Source organism: Lotus japonicus, chromosome 1, assembly GCF_012489685.1.
Source record: "Lotus japonicus ecotype B-129 chromosome 1, LjGifu_v1.2".
Classification (NCBI taxonomy): domain Eukaryota; kingdom Viridiplantae; phylum Streptophyta; class Magnoliopsida; order Fabales; family Fabaceae; genus Lotus; species Lotus japonicus.
Window position 1 is genome coordinate 63217363 of NC_080041.1, and position 19941 is coordinate 63237303.

The following is a 19941-nucleotide window of genomic DNA, read 5'->3' on the forward strand; positions in this document are numbered from 1 at the left end:
AAAAAGACTTGTCGAAATAAAGACTCAACCCAATCGCGATTAACAGCGACTAACATACGATATAAGTACAGCCCTCGCTGCAACTGAAAACATCGTCACGAGTGTCCTCAAGTGACAGAAAGTAACACAAAGTAACTAAAAGTATTGCCCAATGGCAAACAAGGGCGACCCATAGATAGAGTCATAAGTTTTATAAATACAGTTCTCCAAGAAAGTAAGTCAGCCCAAAACGGCCTCCAAAAGACTCTCTACGTCCGACAACTCCCTGTGATCCCCATGGAAGAGAACCACACAAAAAGCTAATAGTCCGGGACCTACCCTGCCCCAAAATGAGAAATGACAATCAGAGCTATGACACTAACACCCAACCTTAGTAGGCTCTAAATACCCATACTCTATACTTCCATCATCGACCCTCATCTGATCATGCATTCAGTCCGGCTCCCCGTCAAAAGCTTCAGTAATATTCATTACGCTCCTGGTCCTCCTCGAGTGACGAATCATCACGAATCGACTGACGGACGCCGGGCAGCAGGCCGACCGCCCAAACACAAACATGCAACCAAAGCCAAGGCGCTAGGGTCAACTTACGGAATACAATAAATATACAAACAACATGTGATAAAGGGGGTATATACTTATATAGGTTCTCAGTTGCCTATCTTAAGGTATATATTTAGCATGTTATCAACGCTCTAATAAACAATTCGATATCTGCTATCTCAACAGTTCAGTAAACAATGGCTCAACAATTCAATAAGGGTGCATGTATGCATACAATGTCAATTCAAAAGATGATCCCAACAAATAGGCATGTCAAGCCGATCCAACCCATCGGGTTGAACATACAGACTCGCACACGCAACAAATGACAACGCCAAGTCGGTTCACTCAATAGAGTCGAACATACGGACATTGCGCGTGTCCAATGACTATCGCCGAATCGATCCCATCCATTCGATTGAACATACGGATCCGCGCGTGTCGAAAGGGTGTCGCTGAATCGATCCAATCCATCAGATTGAACATACGGATTCACGCGAGTTAAAATGGCGATCGCTGAATCGATCCAATCCATCGAATTGAATGTACGGACTCACACGTGCCTGAGTGACTACCGCCAAATCGATCCAATCCATCGGATCTAATATACGGACTCGCGCGTGTCAAACAATTATTGCCGAATCGGTCCAACCCGTCGGGTTTGAACATACGGATTCACGCCGCAATGTCGAAGATACACTCTTGGTGTTCTTCGATAAAGGCCGGTCTTTTGACCGTCCCAAACCCCAAACGTATGCATAATGCAATATGGTTAACCAAACATCGAATCGTCCTCACACGTACGTGTTTAACCACAAATCTCAATTTAAAAGTACCCGAAGGTCAAAGTCGTCTTTGCGACTAGGCTGTGAAAAGTCGGAGTACATATTGCACTCAGTGACATTTCCATGGTCACTATGGTTCATCCCCGTGACGACCATAAAATCATCTCAAGTTCAAAGCTTTTCGACTATTTCCCGTTTTTCACAATCATTCCCAACTCTTAAATTTTCCTAATGGTCTCGTTAATTAATCAAAGCATTTCAAGTTGAGTTAATCAAGTTATGAGGTTTATTATCGAAATCCAAGTTCCATAAGTTCTCACGTTCCAAATTCTAACTATTCAAAATTTCCCAAATCCCCCAAATATAATCCCCGGGAAAAGTCTAAGTATTTCAAAGAGGTAAGATCTCAGACCTCAGGTCAGGACCTGCCTAGGGTTATTATTTCAACCCGAAGGATCAATTCAAATGTCCCACGCTCTGCAATCGCGTCAATACGCACAGTTTGATATCAATTCAATATCTCAAGTTATAAGAAGCAATATAATAATAATTAAGTGCGGGAATCATAAGACAGAAACCAATAAACGGTCGAAGCCTCTCAGAAAACGGAGACACACGCCTCATATAAGTTCACTCGGCCGAAGCCTCCAGAAAATATTTCGCAGTTCAAAGCGATAAGCAATATCCAAGCAATATTCAATATCAAGCAATATTCAAGTCGAATTTATCAACGCCTACAGTATAATAGCCAGTAAGTAAGTTTCCCTAACCTTTGCCAATTTCCGTACTAAGGTGCAACTCCGATCCGATTACATCTTTGTTTGCCTGCGTCGGCTCGATTCCTTCCATTGTGTAGCTTCGATGCAAGGTGCTTCCGTTCATCGTACGAAATCCAAGTTTTAGAAACTTGTCGGCGAAGAGTCGTCAGAAAAAGTTGCGGCTCACGGGGTTGACGGAGGAACTGTCGCCGGAGGCACAAAGGAAGGTTGTTCCTTCACCCTTTCGCGGCCAGGAACTTAACGGCGCTGTCCGTTTCCCCAAAGAGTCGACGGTTTGCCCAGAAAGTTCAGCCGAAGGTCGACGGTGGTCGTCGGGGTTGTCGAATAAAATGACCCAAATATGAAATTTAAAATAGTGGTTTGCTCTCCTCACGGCAAGGATCGTAGCAGTATCCTCCGTTTTTCCATCGGTCGCCGGAGTTGACCGGAAAGAGCTCCTGAAGGCGGCAGCGGCGGCGGTCGACGGCGGCGGAACGACGATCTGGAATATGGGTTTTGTTGTGGACGCCGCAAGGGTTCCAACGGTACTAACCTCGCTGTGAGCGGAGGTCCGAGTACACCGGAATCGAAGGTCAAAGTTTGCGATGTCGGCGACGTCGGCGCGTCGTTATGCACTGTTTTCACGTCGTTCTCCCCTGTTTTCTTTCATGGTTCCTTTGTCGTTTCTCTTTGCTTGCTTTGTGGCCATGGAGGTGGTGCTCTTGGCTGGAAAGTGAGACCCATGGTGATGGTTCATGTGGTGCGTCCATGATGGTGTTGTGGGTGGCCATCGGTGGTGGCTTCGTGAGGAAGAAAGAAGAAGAACGTGTTGATGATGGTGCTGGCTTCTTGGTTGTTTCATGGTGATGATGCGTGAGTGTGGTGCGGCCATGGAAACAAGGAGGAATGGTTGTGGTGGCTGGTTGTGAGTACCACGAAGGAAGCCGTGGTTGGAGAAGAAAAATGGAGCGGGTGTGGCTGGTCTTTGTCCATGGTGGTGTGGGTGCTGCAACAAAGAAAATGAACTAAGGAGAAGGAGTTGGTGTTGTTGCGTGAAGGAGAAAGAGGGGCCATTATGTGCGTTTTGGGTGCTGGAATGTGAGGATAAGAAATTAGCATGGTGGTTATTGTCACATGAAGGGAGAAAGAGTATTGGTGATGAGGAAGAATAAATGGGTGTGGCTGCTGCAAGGGAAAGAAAAAGAAAACAAGAAGGAAGAAAGAAAGAACAAGAACATGGTCTGGTGATGTAACTCACGTTGGAGGAAGTAGAGAGAATGGAAAGGTGTGTGTGCCGCAACTTTTGGAGAATAATAGAAGAAGAAGTAGTAAGAAGAGGTGAAGAAAACATAATATATATAGAAGAAGTAGGAAATGGGTCTGCAGAAGAAGGAAGAAAAATGAAAAAGTGTAATAAGAGAGATGTCGACAGAGTGAGGATAGGAACGGATTGGTGGAGGGATAAGGATGGATAGATATTTTAAGGAGATATTTTGTAAACTGGTATAAATTGATTTAGACACTGAAGAATTTAGCTCACAAAGTTAAGAGAAAAATATATAATGGATATATAACTATACTAAAAATTATGAGGAACTTTATGAAATAGTAAAATATAAATTATGATCACTTTGAACAAATTAAAATGATCCATGAACCAAGAAATGAGTAGAAATTAAGCTAAAGAATAATTGTTAGATAATTAGAACAAATATGACGTTGTCATATTATACAATTAAGCTAAATATCATTCCATAAAAGGTCGATACTTGCTCTGGGTTCCTTTTAAATGAGAAAATGGCTTGAACGCAATCTGCTTTAAAATATGCCGCAAAACTACTTTTTGCAATTAACGTCGGATAGAGAAACTTCCTTCTGAAGAAAGATTGGAAACATCGAAAGAAATCGGTACGTGCGTGTTGAATCTTCGTTTGAAGCTCCGAATAGAAAAAATCTTCATCGACAGTTTATTTTAAGGTTCTTGAACTATCAGGGATTCAGTCTCGGCAAACTTACGAGAATTAGAATCGGATGTTCGTACATTCCAGGGTTTCGTGTCGAAACACTTGTCATGGAAAGGAATAAGAGAAATTCTTATATTCCTCTGAATGATTTTTGAATTTCGTTTCTACAATGCTTTAAGAGCGGATTAGCCCTTCAATAACGCTTTCGCCCTAAGGCGGAAGTGAATATGGCTCGTGCTATAATCTTCCGTGACTATAGTACTATTCTTAGTCATTTCTTGAACTTTTTCCTTCATTAATTCAATAAAATTAGTGAACACTCGTTTACGTTTCCTCTCACGCTTACACTGTAACCAAGGCATGAGTCGGAAATTAATTAATTATCTTAATCTAAAAATGTGGGTCTTACATAACGTGAAGGAAAACCTGAACAAGTGTTTATCAAATGGAATAAATTTATGAAGGAGAAAGTTCAGGAGAAGGCTAAGTATAGTATTAAAGTCGATATAAGCTATAGCGCAAGTAGTATTCGCTTATACCCAGGACGAGAGCGATAGTAAACGATTAATTTACACTAAAAGACACGATGGAAACTAATTCCAAAAATCTTCAGAGAAATGTTAGAACTTCTCTTAATCTTTCCATGACAATCATTTCGATACGAAACCCTGAAATGTACGAACGCCCGATTCTAGTTCTCGGAGGTTTGCCGAAACTAAATCCCAGATAACTCAAGAAACTTAAAATAAACGGACGATGAAGACTTTTTCTATTCGGAGCTTCAAACGAAGATTCCACACGCGTACACCTATTTCTTTCGAGGTTTCTAATCTTTCTTCAGAAAGAAGTTTTCTTATCCGACATCAATTGCAAAAAGTAGTTTTTCGGGTAAAATAGATTTACACCGACTTTGGATCGTTTGTCTAAATTCCAAGAAACCTATTATGAGTTTTGGAATTCTGTCGCCAGAACCTATCTTAGAATTCACAGAGGTAGGCACAAGAAAAATCGGAATCTCGAAATTTTCATTTTTTCGCATTTTCCATAAACTATAAATAGCTTGAAAAAAAATAAAAAACTTCCAAACCCATTACCCTTGAACCCGCGAGCTTGGAGGAGGAGGAGGAAGAAAATATTTTCGCCGTTTCTTGCCTGATCGCTGCACCGTTCGTTGCTACTCGAAGACATCGAGGTATAGATGCTATCTCTCACTTTTGATCGTCAATTCTTTCGTTTTTCTCTATGTCTTTCTGTGCTCAAAGTTTTGAGCTTTTTATAAAACTGTCCAAATAACTCGATTTCTCAGTCTAAACTTATTCCTTGCATGCCCAAGAGCGTGTTTAGCGGATTACATTTTGCCGAATGTCGCCGAATTGCTGCCGAGTTTCAATTCTGCTGGAAAAACCCATTTTTAGCCAAAGTTTCGTCCTTTAGACTTAAAACTCTCGACTGAGCTTAGCGCCAGTAGGATTAGTTGTCATAAACGTCGTTGGTGACGTCCCCATCAAATTTGTTTTTCGAAATTCCAATTTTGAAATTTCGAGCTAAAAACACTGACCAAAATACCCCTGCGACAGTTTTCGATCCGATAATTTTTCCGAGCTTTAATTCGCCTTAGTTACGACTAATGATAACCTAGGAACCAAGTTTGATCGAAGAAAAATCGGCGCACACAATTAGTGTGTGTGGCCGAGAGCACCTCCAAGGGGGGAGGAAAATTCGTTTTTCGAAAACTTGTCTTAACGCATTAGATTATCATACTTCGGAGTTTATGATACTTCGGAGTTTATGATGCTGTCGCTTCTGACCTTGGTTCGGGTTCTGGACGCGAGAGACCAGCATAGGAGCTTGTAGCAGCAGCGAAAGGAGGGATGGTCACAGACATTGAACTAGTCGTTCTGGATTCTGATTCAGACGATGATCACGCTAGCATGTAGTTGTGAGTGCTGGGGTGTACTCCTCTAGACAGGATTAGGGTAGGAGTAGAGTTATAGCTCTGGTCGTCATGTTCGTATTTGGGGCAGGGTAGGTTCCCGACCATTAGCTTTTTGGGTGGTTTTCTTTATGGAAATCACAGAGAGTTGGTTGGACTAGGAGGTCTTATTTAGGCCGTTTTGGCTGACCTACTTTCATTTTGGAGGACTGTATTGCGAACACTTGACCTTTCACTTGTTTTGTACATATTGCCCACGGGCACTACTTTCGTCTACTTCCCGTCACTGGAGGTTACTCGTGACGTGGTTCTCTACTTATAGCGGGGGCTGTAAACATATTGTACATTAGTTATGTTTATTTTTCGTTGCAAAGTTTTCATGTCGACGAGTCTTTAAATTCATTATCTAAACAAATCGAAAAAAAAATATTCACGTTTTTCCGCTTTATCTTCTTTTTGGTTACTAAAGTGACGCCACCGAAATCGGGGTGTTACATAGCTGTCTTCTCAGGCGAGGTGAAGCTCAAATCTCTTGAGTTCACCGTGGAGTAGTGAGACATGGACACATAAGAAGACTCAGCAGCAGCATCTGTGAACAGATCTTCAAAATAAGGGGCTACCTGCTGGAAAGGTTGCACATTGAAAGGAGGTTCTAGAATCTGAACATCCTCATTTCCTTTGTCTTCCACAGCAGGAATCTCAACAAATTCAGTTACCAGAAAGGTTCTTTAGGTGGATGGAGGCTTGGGTGTGAATTGTTGAACCAAGTCCCTCAAGGTGGCCTCACTCTGAGCGATACCCTCAATGAATGAATTGATGAGAGATACAGACTCAGTTGTGGTGGATGTGGAAGAGGGTTGGATTGGGATGGATGGAATGGAAGTGGTAGCAGTTTGGATGTTTGAGTGGGGAGCTTCTGTTTCGGCTTGAGATATGGTTTGTGTGTGAGGTTTTGTTTGAGGTGGAGCTGTTTGGATTGAGGTTGGCAGGGAGGTAGATATAGGTACAGGTTGTTCAGGAATAGTTACTAAAGCAGAATCTACATTAATGCTTTTAGTAATTGCCTTACTTGGACCTCTGAGGGTGGTAGATCTGGTGAGTCTGGGAGTCCTTGCAGGATCAGAAGCTATCTTTGATCTCCTTTTCCTTTGTACCTCAGGAGCACTCTCAGATGCTTGCTTTGGTTCTGGCTCCTTCTTCTGAAGTGGACCCTTCAGAGGCAGTTTCTTCCTCTTGGCTATGGGCACTTCATCAGAATCGGTGGATTCTTTTGATTCAGCTTCTGGAGATTCCCTTATGTCTTGGAGCACATACCCAATAATCTCACTATCATCCTGCTTAACTTCCTCCTCAACTTGAATTACCTGAACTTTTTGCCTCTTGGTCAGGGGAGTATCATCATCTTCAGTTTCCTCACCAGAAGATTCTTCCATGACAGCTTTCCTCTTGACACTCCTTCTGGGTGAACGTTCTTCAGAGTTAGAGTGAACAACTCCTCCTCTGTTGGTGTCATCTTCTCCTTCTTGAATTCCAATAATGGAAGCCAGAGAGCTCTCAAAGCTATCAGACTTAGATTTCTGAGATGACTGCGCTGGAGTTTTTTTAGGAGAGGGTTCTGGAATTGGTTCCCTGATGACCACAGATTTTGATGCAGCTTTCATCTTCTTGGTTTCCTCTATCAGAATCTCTTTGCCCTTGGGATCCGAAGGCTTGCTGCTTGTTGCTCTCTTAGACTTCCTTGTTAATACCTTAGGAGGACTCTCTGGAAGTCCTTTGATGAATTCCTCGAGAGTGATTGGATCTCCTTGACTTCTGAGCATTCTCACATATTCCAGAATACTGGCTGGATTATCCTTTTTAGACCAGAGAGGAAAGTCATTGTTGACCCGGGGATATAAGGGTATTTTTGTGGGTCTTTTATTTTATTTTTAATTTATTTTCTGAGTTTTAATTAGTTTTTATGGTATTTTTAAGTAATTTTCGGATTTTTAATTAATTTAGGATTTTATGAGCTTTTATTTTGATTTATTAGATTTTAGTAGTTTTTATCTATCATTAATTAGTACTTTTAAAATTATAGATTTAGTTATGATTTAGGTTGTTTATTTTTGGGTTGTTATCTTTCTAGCAAGGTTATTAAAACCGGACCGGTGATCAAACCGGTGAGGGCACTGGTTCACGGTTCATTGGTTCAACCGTTATCAAACCGAGGTCCAACCGGTATTACCGTTATAAATTAAATAATATTATTTTATAATAAATATATAATGTTTTAAGTAGAATTGAATAAAAAAAGAGATCCCAGAACTTTATACTCTAAATAAAACATATGAAACCAATAAAAACAAAAACTATATACCCTTAATAAGTTCTCAAATCAATTGTTAAAAAAACAAAAACCAATCGTTTATATCTTATAGAACAAACTAGGCTTTTTTTTTGAAACTGTAGAACAAACTAGGCTAATGTTACCTACTTTGCCAGCTATGTTTAAGGGACCAAGAATTTCTGACGGTTTGTCAGCTAACAATAAATATAATTACTTTCAGTCCTTTAATTTAGCCACTGTTTTTTATTTTTTATTCAACACCACCGTTTTAAATGGCCAATCCCAAACGACTCAAGCAAAGAGAATTTTAAATCTCACACTGATTAAAATTTAAACCTTGTGGCAATCTGACTTTTTTATCTACCAACAAAAAATCTGACTTTTTATCTTCTTCATATTTTTTGGGTACAGTTATCTTCTTCATCTAATATGAATCATATTCACACAGATTTCTTCTTTATTTGTTTTGGTCTTCTTATGGTTTTGAAGACTGGATCCAACAGATCTCATCTTTCCGCAGTCATAGCAGATGTTGGGCGTTGAACGCTGGGTTCATGAACGCTTCTGCACAATGGAGGGAGGCAGGGAGCTACTATCCGTCGATGATGGTTTGCTTTATAGAAGAACCGGTTCAAACCGTGAGCCGACCGGTTATGGCCGGTTATACCGGTTCTTGACCGGTTCATTAGAGTTTTGACCGGTTTTTAGAACGGCCGGTTTTATAAGTGAACCTGACCGCTAACAAGACCGGTTCCCGGCCCAACCGGTTCGACCGGCCGGTCCGGTCCGGTTCTTACAACCATGCTTTCTAGTATTTTATTTGATTTATTTTGATATTTTTATTTTATTTTATTTAGGATTTTCGGAATAAAAAGAAAAGAGAAAATCAGGAAAACGGAGCTGATCCGGTGCTGCTGGTCCACGGGATTTACTATGCATACGCAGGAGATGGACGACTGTTCTTTGCTTCCCGGCCACATGGCTTAATCCCGCTGTGGGTCTACGGTAGTGCCATGGTCCGCAAAGCACTTGAATGCTCACTTAAAACTTGGACCAATGGTGATGCGACACGTGGCCGTTTGGTGGGTTGAAAGATATCACGTGAAAAGGAGAAAGAGAACGTGACGGGACGGAAGAAAACAATATTTATATATTAGGTTTTGGTTGTTTAAATAGGGGAGAACCAGATATATTGAGAGTGGAACAGCAGCCGTGAACAAAATAAGGGAGAAACAAGAAGCTTCAATTCTTCATTAATTTGATAAGTTTTTCTTCTGTAATTTTCATGGTCATGCTTGGCTAAATCTCTTTTAGTACTTGGGTGTGGATCCTTTTTAGGATTATGTTTTGATTCGAACATTTGCTTCATATGAATTCTGTTTATTAATCTACGTAGTTGTTTCAATTTATCTTGATTATACTTGAATGCATGCGAGTAATTTACTGATTCTTATGAGAACGGAAGTTAATTAGGAATTAGAAAAACAAGGAAACAATTAGATTAGGCGTTCCCTACTGCTTGATTCAAGAGTAGAACCTAATTGCGTTGGCTAGTTTAAATAGAACTTAATCTTCAATTCCCTAGTCTAGGTGCTCGTAAACAGACTTAGTAATTGAATTGAAAGTCTAGGGCGTGTGAGTTATCAACATCTTAGAACATAGGTTAAATCGCCGTAGAGGAGTTTATCAAATTCATATGAACATTGTTACAATGGAGACATAAGCCGAATAGGCGAAACAGAACCCAAGTACTATTTTTCTCATCTGATTTCTTAAACTATTTGATTTTCGCTTTTACTTTTTATGAGTGATTGCTACAATCTTTAAAATCTTTAAAATTGGTTTTTATTTTCATAATCTAAATACTAGAAGTTAATATAATTAGTATTGAATCACAATCCTCGAGGGATCGATAATTTATTACTACGGGCAACTTTGTACACTTGCAAAGGAGCTATCAAGTTTTTGGCGCCGTTGCCGGGGATTGTCTTTCCAGTACTAGTTTTAATTAATTTCTTTTGTTTAGATTTTTTTGTCTTTCAATTTTTTTTTTTATTTCATCTTTATTGAACGGGTGCTTCTAATTAGCGTGTTCAGTGTATGCGAGGTACAGTTGATCCAGAGGCATTGCTTTTTGATCCAGAAATCGACCGCACCTTTCATTATCGGTTAGTACAACAAAGAAGAGCCCTTGCATCTGCAATGGCAGCTGAAACAAATGCTGAATTGGAAGCGCGACTTCGAGCGGAGTTCGCAAGAACTCAAGAGGAACAGGTGCAGGAAGCCGTGCGCCGAATCCAGCAAGAAAGAGAGCTAGAGGAGGCCAACCGCCCCCTCAGGGATCTGAATGAACCTGTCATGAGTTATGATTACCCAGGAAGTATAGCCCCTCAGAATGCCGAGGCTCAGAACTTTGAACTCAGACCTGCACTCATCAACCTGATCAGTCAACATCAATATGGAGGATCTGCCACTGAAGATGCCCATGCTCATCTAGAGCGGTTCATCAGAAACTGCAGTACTACACGTCTTCCCAACCCCGAGCTTGTTCGTTTGCAACTCTTTCCTTTTTCACTAAGGGACACAGCTGAGGAGTGGCTCAACTCCCAACCTCAAGGCAGCATAACAACTTGGGAAGATTTAGCTAAGAAATTCATTAAAAAGTTCTTCCCTCGTACCTTGCTGAGGAAGCTGAAGAACGACATCCTGGTTTTTAAACAGGAAGATACTGAGAATCTCCATGAAGCTCTAGAGATGTTCAAGAAACTGTTAAGGAAGTGCCCTCAGCACAACCTCACATTGGGAGCACAGGTGGAGAGGTTTTATGACGGCTTGACTGATTCTGCCAGATCAAACTTGGAAGCAGCAGCTAGTGCCGAATTTGATGCTCTTTCAGCTCAAGCAGGTTGGGACTTAATCAATAAAATGGCTGAAAGTGCAGTAAACTCTACCAATGACCGCCAAAACATAAGGGGTGTACTGGAAATAGAAGCGTATGATAGGATGGTTGCTTCAAACAAGCAATTATCTCAACAAATGACAGATATGCAACGACAGTTCCAGGCAGCCAAGATATCGAATGTGAATAGTATCCATTGTGGAACATGCGGTGGCCCTCATGCCAGTGAAGAGTGCGGAACAGATTTTGACGAGGAAGTCAAGGTTTTGGGAAATTCCCAAAATAATCCTTATTCCAACACCTACAATCCGGGGTGGAGGAATCATCCTAACTTTTCCTGGAGGGAACATAACAACTCCAATCAAGGAGGAAATAATCAGAGACAATATTCAAATCAACGATTTCAGTCTCAGAATTCAAGACCTCAACAAACTCAGGATCACGACAGTGGCAGTGGGAAGAAAAGCTTAGAAGAGCTGATGGAGAATTTCATCAACAGAGCAGATACCAGTTTCAAAAATCATGAAGCTGCTATCAAAAATTTGGAGACTCAAGTGGGACAGATGGCCAAGCAAATGTCAGAAAGACCCCCAGGTATGTTTCCTCTAGATACTGTCATTAATTCTAAAGAAAATTGCTCTGCCATAACTCTTAGGAGTGGTGCTACCTTGAGTGAGCCTAAACAGAAAATTGTAGAAAACAATAATGTCAATGATGAGTTTGTAGGAGATATTGAACCTTTAGGAGAAAATAAGAAAGAACATAAAGAAAAAGAAGAGGAAAAGAGAAAAGTAGAATTAGAAAATAAGTTTACAAAAGCCCCTTTTCCCCCTTTCCCCACTAACATAGCAAAGAGGAGGTTGGAGAAACAATTCTCCAAGTTTATATCTATGTTCAAAAAGTTGCGTGTAGAGCTCCCATTCTCTGAAGTTCTTGAAAAGATGCCTCAATATGCTAAATTCATGAAGGAGATACTCTCAAAGAAAAGGAGGTTAAGTGAAGAGAATGAGATCGTTGAGCTTACTGAGGAGTGTAGCGCTATTCTACAAAGGAAGCTTCCACCCAAAAGAAAGGATCCAGGTAGTTTCACCCTACCTGTTAATTTTGGGGCTTCAAAGCAAGTGAGAGCCTTATGTGATTTAGGGTCAAGCGTCAACTTAATGCCCCTATCAATGTTTGAGCGACTTAATGTTGGTGAACTGAAGCCGACAATGATGATGCTTCAATTAGCGGATCGCTCCATAGTGGCTCCATGGGGAGTTCGTGAAGATGTGCTAGTAAGAGCAGGAGAGTTCGAGTTCCCGGTAGACTTCGTGATAATTGATATGGATGAGGACTCTAAAATACCATTGATTCTGGGAAGACCGTTCCTAGCCACTTCACAAGCGAAGATAAATGTGGGGAAAGGAACGATATCATTAAGGGTAGCTGATGAGAAGATCACTTTCACCATATTTGACCTGAAGCCAAAACCAGTTGAGAAGAATGATGTATTCTTGGTGGAGATGATGGACGAGTGGAGTGATGAGAAGCTGAAGCAGTTCTTCCTTAAAGAAAAAGCTGACGCATCAAATAAGAAGAAAAAAAGAGAACGTGCAGAGCGACCAAACTGAACAAGTATACTCAATGAGCATGGTTGTTGACTCAAAGCAGAAGGAGGAGATGAAGTCAGAGCAGAAGGAGAAGTTCTACTTAGAGGAAAAGGTAAAAGGTGGGTGCTTCCAATGGAAGTCAAAGCGTAAGAAAGAGAAATCTCCTATACCTCTTAATTTAAAATTTAATGATTGTGTGTTAGCTCTTGAGGTTGCATGCAAAAAACTAACTAAGGTGTGTGCTCAATTAAAAGATCCCGAAAGTGCAATGCACTTTGGGATAAACCCTGGATGACATTCTGAGTCTAGGGGAGTCTAGCAAAGACTATAAAATTGCGCTTATTTGGAGACAACCCAAGTGATAGTTTTAGTTTCATTTTATTAGTTTTAATTTCATTTTCGTTTTGCCTTCTTAGTTCTAATTATTTCTCTTCTTTTGCTTCCTGTTTTGTAGTGTTAGTATTACTAATAAAAAATTAAAAAAAAAATAAAGAAAGGGTGAATTTCAGAGTTGAAATTTTGTTTCTGAAACTTATAGCATGAAAACGGTGCCATTTCAATACTATTTCTAAGCCATAACATGAGTCAAGGCTGGGAACAGAGGTTCTGGAATTTTTGGCGCGGAAAATGGCGCGACTCCAATATAATTTGGTGCAATAGCACGAGGCAGTGAGGGCTGGTGAGTTTCTGGAAAACGTGGCATGAAGTTGGTGTTATTTCTATGAAGAATTGGTGCGATAGCACCAGGCCAAAATAAAAATTATAAGATTTCCTTGTTTTAAATTAATGTGAGTATACTTTGAACTTATCTTTTAGACTTAAAAAAAAAAAAAAAAAATTAGCCTCAGCAGCACACACGCACAAACATCAGTGTCTTTCAATTTTTCATTCTTCTCCTCACAGAAAACCAAAAAACCCACGAAACCCTCTCCCCCAAATCACCAACTTTCTTAAAATTTTCCCTTCTTCTCCATTCCCTTGTTCCATCTTGCATTCATTCACTCTCCAGCACCCATTCTTGCATCTACTTCATCCCCAAGAGGTAAGTTCTTCTCCACTTTCTTCAAATTCTCTTCTTCTTCACAATCTTGAATTTTCCTTCTATTTGGGTTGAATTTTTAATGTTTATGGGTTGAATAATTATGTGTAATGCTTGCATGTTGTTGGGTCTGAGTAGAATTGATGATTTAGAGTTAAATTTGCTTGAATTCTCACATGCTCCATTGTTGCTCACAAGGTGTTTGATAAAATTCTTCAATGGAAATTCATGTTGTTTTGTGCAAATTCATGAGGTTTATGGGGTAGGATTTTACGGAGAATGATTATTTGTCATGGGAAGTGTGGCTCTTGAACAATTATGATGAAAGTGATTGTTATGTTTACAACGTGCTCATCAATTGTATGGTAAAGCTTTAATTGAAATTGAGCAACTCTTTTGGGGTATATACCTCTTGTTAAAAATTATTTAAACCGAAGAGTTGTAGCAGATTCAATTGTTGCTAATGTAAGGTGTAGCTCATAGTTTTTGAAGATGATTAATTTGCTTAAGATATGAAAAGGGAGTGTATGAATTTGAACGGATGTCACTAACAATGCTTCCAATTTTGGAAAATCTTCTTTGTCTATTTTGTAGATGGCTGGCAAAAGGAGGCAATACTTAAGGAGAGGGGCTTTGTCATATCCTTGTGCATATACGCCTAATTCAGCATTGTGATTGATGAGAGGGGTAGTGGAGCGGCTGGAGAGGAGAGTGATGATGATGAGCCTCAGAGCTCAGAATGAGGGAGTTCTTTCCCTTATCTTTTTACTGTTTTATTTTTCGTTCAGTTTTAGTTTTCTTAGTTTCTATGTCTTATTTAATTACGTTTTACATGTTAGTTAGTTTGTGTTTTGTGGAGTTAGTTTACCCTTATATGCTTGTGTTGTGCACCATGTTACTTGCGTATCTTAAGTGGTTTCACCCTAAATTTAGATGCTTGTTTTGTTTGTGAAAATTGCTGAAAATAAGTTATTTGGGGTGATTCACATGTGGGGAACTGTTTGTGTTAAGAGAATGAGAGTTGGGTAACTTTTGGAACCTGAGTTGAGTTGCTTGGAAACACTGTTTTGAGTTCTGATTATGGGTACACTTACCCTTTGTTTCTGAGTGTTGAGTGAATATTCTGACATACTTGTACCTGCTTGAACCTGTCTTGATTTGCATCTCGGTTGAATATGTGCAGTTTTGTGATTCAGAGAGAGACTTATAAGAATCTTTGTTGGCTTTCAGAATTTGCTTTCATATTTCCCTTAGTGGCCCCTTTGAGCCTTAATTATTATTTATTTGGTACCTTGCTTTGGTGATTTGTTTGGTTGTTAAGTGATCTTAGTTACTTAAAAATTGGAAAGAGCTTAAAAATTGCAGGCTTCTATTCTCTCAAAAAAGAAAAAAAAATGAAAAGAAAAAAAAATGTAAAATTTGAGGTATGTGCCTCGGAACAAAGGAAAAGAAAAAATATAAAATAAGTGAGTAAGGTTATGGAGGTGGTCATCCCACTTTCTGTATTCCCCAATCACTTCACTGCTTTGTTCCAAATGAAAAAAAAATTAAGAGAGAGAGTCTGAATGTGATTAATTAATTGCTCTTGTGTACTTCATGAGAAAAAAAATCACTTAACTAAATTTGGTAGCCCTTTGAGTTGTCAATTCTTTCAATTCCATACCTACATTGCACCCTTGGCCACGTTACAACCCGATGAGGTCTCTCCTAATTGCTTTGCTGTCTCTTATTTGATTTTGAGTTGAAAGATAGCCAGGTTTGATGCACTGTACTTGTTTGTTCATGAGCTGCGAGATGTGTGAGCTTAATTGTGTATGGACTCTTGACTTTGTTTCCTTGCTGCTTGTAATTCTCACTTACTGAAGTTTATTCACTTTCTTATTTTAGCACTTACATGAATTACTATGATGAACCCTAGGTTTTTAGACTGAAAATTTGGCATCTGAGTTAGGGGTGATTAGTTCTGTGCTTGAGGACAAGCTAATTGAGTTTACGCTTGAGGACAAGCTGTCGTTGAGTATAGTGGTGTGTTGACCCGGGGATATAAGGGTATTTTTGTGGGTCTTTTATTTTATTTTTAATTTATTTTCTGAGTTTTAATTAGTTTTTATGGTATTTTTAAGTAATTTTCGGATTTTTAATTAATTTAGGATTTTATGAGCTTTTATTTTGATTTATTAGATTTTAGTAGTTTTTATCTATCATTAATTAGTACTTTTAAAATTATAGATTTAGTTATGATTTAGGTTGTTTATTTTTGGGTTGTTATCTTTCTAGTATTTTATTTGATTTATTTTGATATTTTTATTTTATTTTATTTAGGATTTTCGGAATAAAAAGAAAAGAGAAAATCAGGAAAACGGAGCTGATCCGGTGCTGCTGGTCCACGGGATTTACTATGCATACGCAGGAGATGGACGACTGTTCTTTGCTTCCCGGCCACATGGCTTAATCCCGCTGTGGGTCTACGGTAGTGCCATGGTCCGCAAAGCACTTGAATGCTCACTTAAAACTTGGACCAATGGTGATGCGACACGTGGCCGTTTGGTGGGTTGAAAGATATCACGTGAAAAGGAGAAAGAGAACGTGACGGGACGGAAGAAAACAATATTTATATATTAGGTTTTGGTTGTTTAAATAGGGGAGAACCAGATATATTGAGAGTGGAGCAGCAGCCGTGAACAAAATAAGGGAGAAACAAGAAGCTTCAATTCTTCATTAATTTGATAAGTTTTTCTTCTGTAATTTTCATGGTCATGCTTGGCTAAATCTCTTTTAGTACTTGGGTGTGGATCCTTTTTAGGATTATGTTTTGATTCGAACATTTGCTTCATATGAATTCTGTTTATTAATCTACGTAGTTGTTTCAATTTATCTTGATTATACTTGAATGCATGCGAGTAATTTACTGATTCTTATGAGAACGGAAGTTGATTAAGAATTAGAAAAACAAGGAAACAATTAGATTAGGCGTTCCCTACTGCTTGATTCAAGAGTAGAACCTAATTGCGTTGGCTAGTTTAAATAGAACTTAATCTTCAATTCCCTGGTCTAGGTGCTCGTAAACAGACTTAGTAATTGAATTGAAAGTTTAGGGCGTGTGAGTTATCAACATCTTAGAACATAGGTTAAATCGCCGTAGAGGAGTTTATCAAATTCATATGAACATTGTTAGAATGGAGACATAAGCCGAATAGGCGAAACAGAACCCAAGTACTATTTTTCTCATCTGATTTCTTAAACTATTTGATTTTCGCTTTTACTTTTTATGAGTGATTGCTACAATCTTTAAAATCTTTAAAATTGGTTTTTATTTTCATAATCTAAATACTAGAAGTTAATATAATTAGTATTGAATCACAATCCTCGAGGGATCGATAATTTATTACTACGGGCAACTTTGTACACTTGCAAAGGAGCTATCAGTCATCAACAGGGTAGTTCATCTGACGAACCTCTTCAGATGATTCTTCTTCAGGTTCAACTTGAACTTTGTCAATGATCTACATTCTCTTCAACTTAGTCCCATTGAGAGCATCTCCAATGGACATAGCCAGATCATCATGAAGGCCTATGTCAGATAGAGTCTTGACCAGTTTGTTCTGAGTGAATATATCTGAAAGCAACCTGCCATAAGGAATGTAGGAGATGAACCTCTTGGTCTCAATTGCAGTAGTCCTTGACTTCTCAACACACTCTTTCAGATAGTTGAAGAGCAGAAATGGAAGACCCACAGGCTCACCCTTAGAGATATAGTACATGATTACCTTTTGAGTTGCATTGAGGTAATCGGTTCCTCCTGTTCTGGGTTGAATGCAGTATATGAAAATCTTCTTCCAGATCTTCATTGTTGGCTTCAATTCCTTTATGGCATACTTTGTCTTCTCCAAAGAACAGTTATCATAAATAGCCCGATTAACTAAGTTCTTCATGCCAGGAACATTAGCATCCACATTCTTGATTCTCTTGCCCTGTTGGAACTCCATTCCCAGCAATTTTGCAGTGGATTCCTCGGAGATAACAATCTTTCTATCCAATACATGAGAAACGACGTAGTAGTCGTTGCATACAACATTCTTCCAGAATTCCACAACTAATTTGTAATAGATAGGGCCACAAAGCCGATTGAAATAGCCAGACCAACCTTGCAAATCGACTTGATCCCTGATGTCAAACCCATATTTAGCCAGGTTGTCGAAGTCCACTCTTGACTCGTTGCACACAACTAGTTCTTCAATCTTCTTGATGCAGTTGACCGCATTGGCTGCGTTCAGGATTTGCTGAGCTTCTTCGAATCTTTGCCTCTCTTGCTCTTTGATAGTCAGTTTGGAAGAAGCAGTAACATTCGCCTTCGATTTCCTTGATTTTCCCATGATTCTCAGGAATGCGAGGTTTAGGGTTCAGAGAGAAGGGAAATTTTGGAGGGAGACGAGTGAATGAAATGCAATGCATACAATAGGTTTGAAAAACATTTTAAGTGTGTGTGTGGATTAGATCGCGTGTGAGATCGTGCGTATAGTGGGTTTAATGATAACGGTTGAGATTTTAAGAAGCATAAGCAAAAAAGCAAGATCAACGGTTTGTAAAATACTTAGTCAGAAAATAGCACAGTGGAGGAGAGTAGGTAACATCATTATAACAGATACACCACGCGACACAAGGAACTATGTCACAAAAGAAGTGACACGTGTATTGTTGTTTACCACAGAAGTTTAACCGGTGGGTTAAGTACTTTCTGATCGCGTACCTTTTGAATAGGTAGCATCTGATGACTTCAGAAGCACCATGGTCAGAGGATCTGAAAATTCTTTACTCTCAACAAAAGTCCATGTTCAGATTTTCAAGAATAAATAAAAACCGATCTTCTGCCAAGGGCTTAGTGAAGATATCTGCCCATTGATTGTCAGTATCAACATACTCTAATCATAGAGTGCCCTTCTGAACATGATCTCGAATATAATGATACTTTGCCTCTATGTGCTTTGCTCTTGAGTGTAGAATGGGATTTTTGTAGAGGGAGATAGCAGCTGTGTTGTCACAGAAGATTGGAATCTTCTTCAGAAACAAACCATAGTCCTCCAGATGATTCTTTATCCATATGGTTTGTGTGCAGCAAGTGGTAGCTGAGACATATTCTGCTTCTGCAGTTGATAAAGCAATTGTGTTCTGTCTCTTGCTTGACCAAGTGACAAGATTTGCTCCAAGGAAATGGAAACTTCCTGTGGTGCTTTTCCTTTCCACCCTGTCTCCTGCAAAGTCAACATCACAAAAACCTGAAAGTGCATACTCTGATGTTTTTCTATACATCAAGCCAAGGTTAGTGGTTCCCTTCAGATATTTGAGGATCCTCTTAACAGCTGTTAAGTGAGACTCTCTAGGATCTGATTGAAATCTAGCACAGAGATGCACAGTAAACAATATATCAGGTCTGGAAGCTGTTAAATAAAGAAGAGAGCCTATCATTCTACGATAGAGCTTCTGACAAACCTTAGAGGAAACTTCCTCTTTCTCAAGAATGCATGTTGGATGCATTGGAGTCTTTGAGATGTTGCAGTCACTCATGTTGAACTTCTTCAGAAGTTCCAAGGTGTACTTCTTCTGATGGATATAAGTGACTCCTGGTCGTTGATCAATCTGAATTCCCAGGAAGTACTTGAGCTCTCCCATCATCCTCATCTCAAATTCAGCCTGCATCATCTTAGAGAATTCCTTGCAAAGAGAGGGATTAGCAGAACCAAATATAATGTCATCAACATAAATCTGAACTATAAGAATATCATCCTTATAGGTTCTACAGAAAAGAGTGTTGTCACCTTTACCCCTTACAAACTCATTCTTCAGAAGAAAGGAGCTAAGCCTTTCATACCAAGCTCTGGGAGCTTGTTTCAGTCCATAGAGCGACTTCTTGAGCTTGTAGACATGCTCTGGATGCTTGTCATCTTCAAAGCCAGGAGGTTGCTTGACATACACTTCCTCTGAAATGTAGCCATTGAGGAAGGCACTCTTGACATCCATCTGATGAAGAATTATGTTGTGATTCACTGAGAATGAGATCAGTAGCCTAATAGCTTCAAGCCTTGCCACAGGAGCAAAGGTCTC

General features: G+C 39.5%; 1 protein-coding gene, 1 long non-coding RNA gene and 1 other non-coding gene across 3 annotated transcripts; 2 read left to right on the forward strand and 1 right to left on the reverse strand.

The window, feature by feature from the left end:
• Nucleotides 1-10412: 10412 nt before the first annotated feature.
• On the forward strand, nt 10413-12824 carry LOC130741551 (uncharacterized). The gene has a single exon (XM_057594410.1). It carries the CDS (start codon nt 10413-10415, stop codon nt 12822-12824), a length of 2412 nt encoding a protein of 803 aa, XP_057450393.1.
• On the reverse strand, nt 11001-11107 carry LOC130734894 (small nucleolar RNA R71). The gene has a single exon (XR_009018230.1). It is a non-coding gene; the product is annotated as a small nucleolar RNA R71 (small nucleolar RNA).
• A 523-nt stretch (nt 12825-13347) lies between the features above and the next one.
• On the forward strand, nt 13348-16698 carry LOC130737431 (uncharacterized). Its single transcript, XR_009018691.1, has 2 exons — nt 13348-13845; nt 14437-16698. It is a non-coding gene; the product is annotated as an uncharacterized LOC130737431 (long non-coding RNA).
• Nucleotides 16699-19941: the final 3243 nt, after the last annotated feature.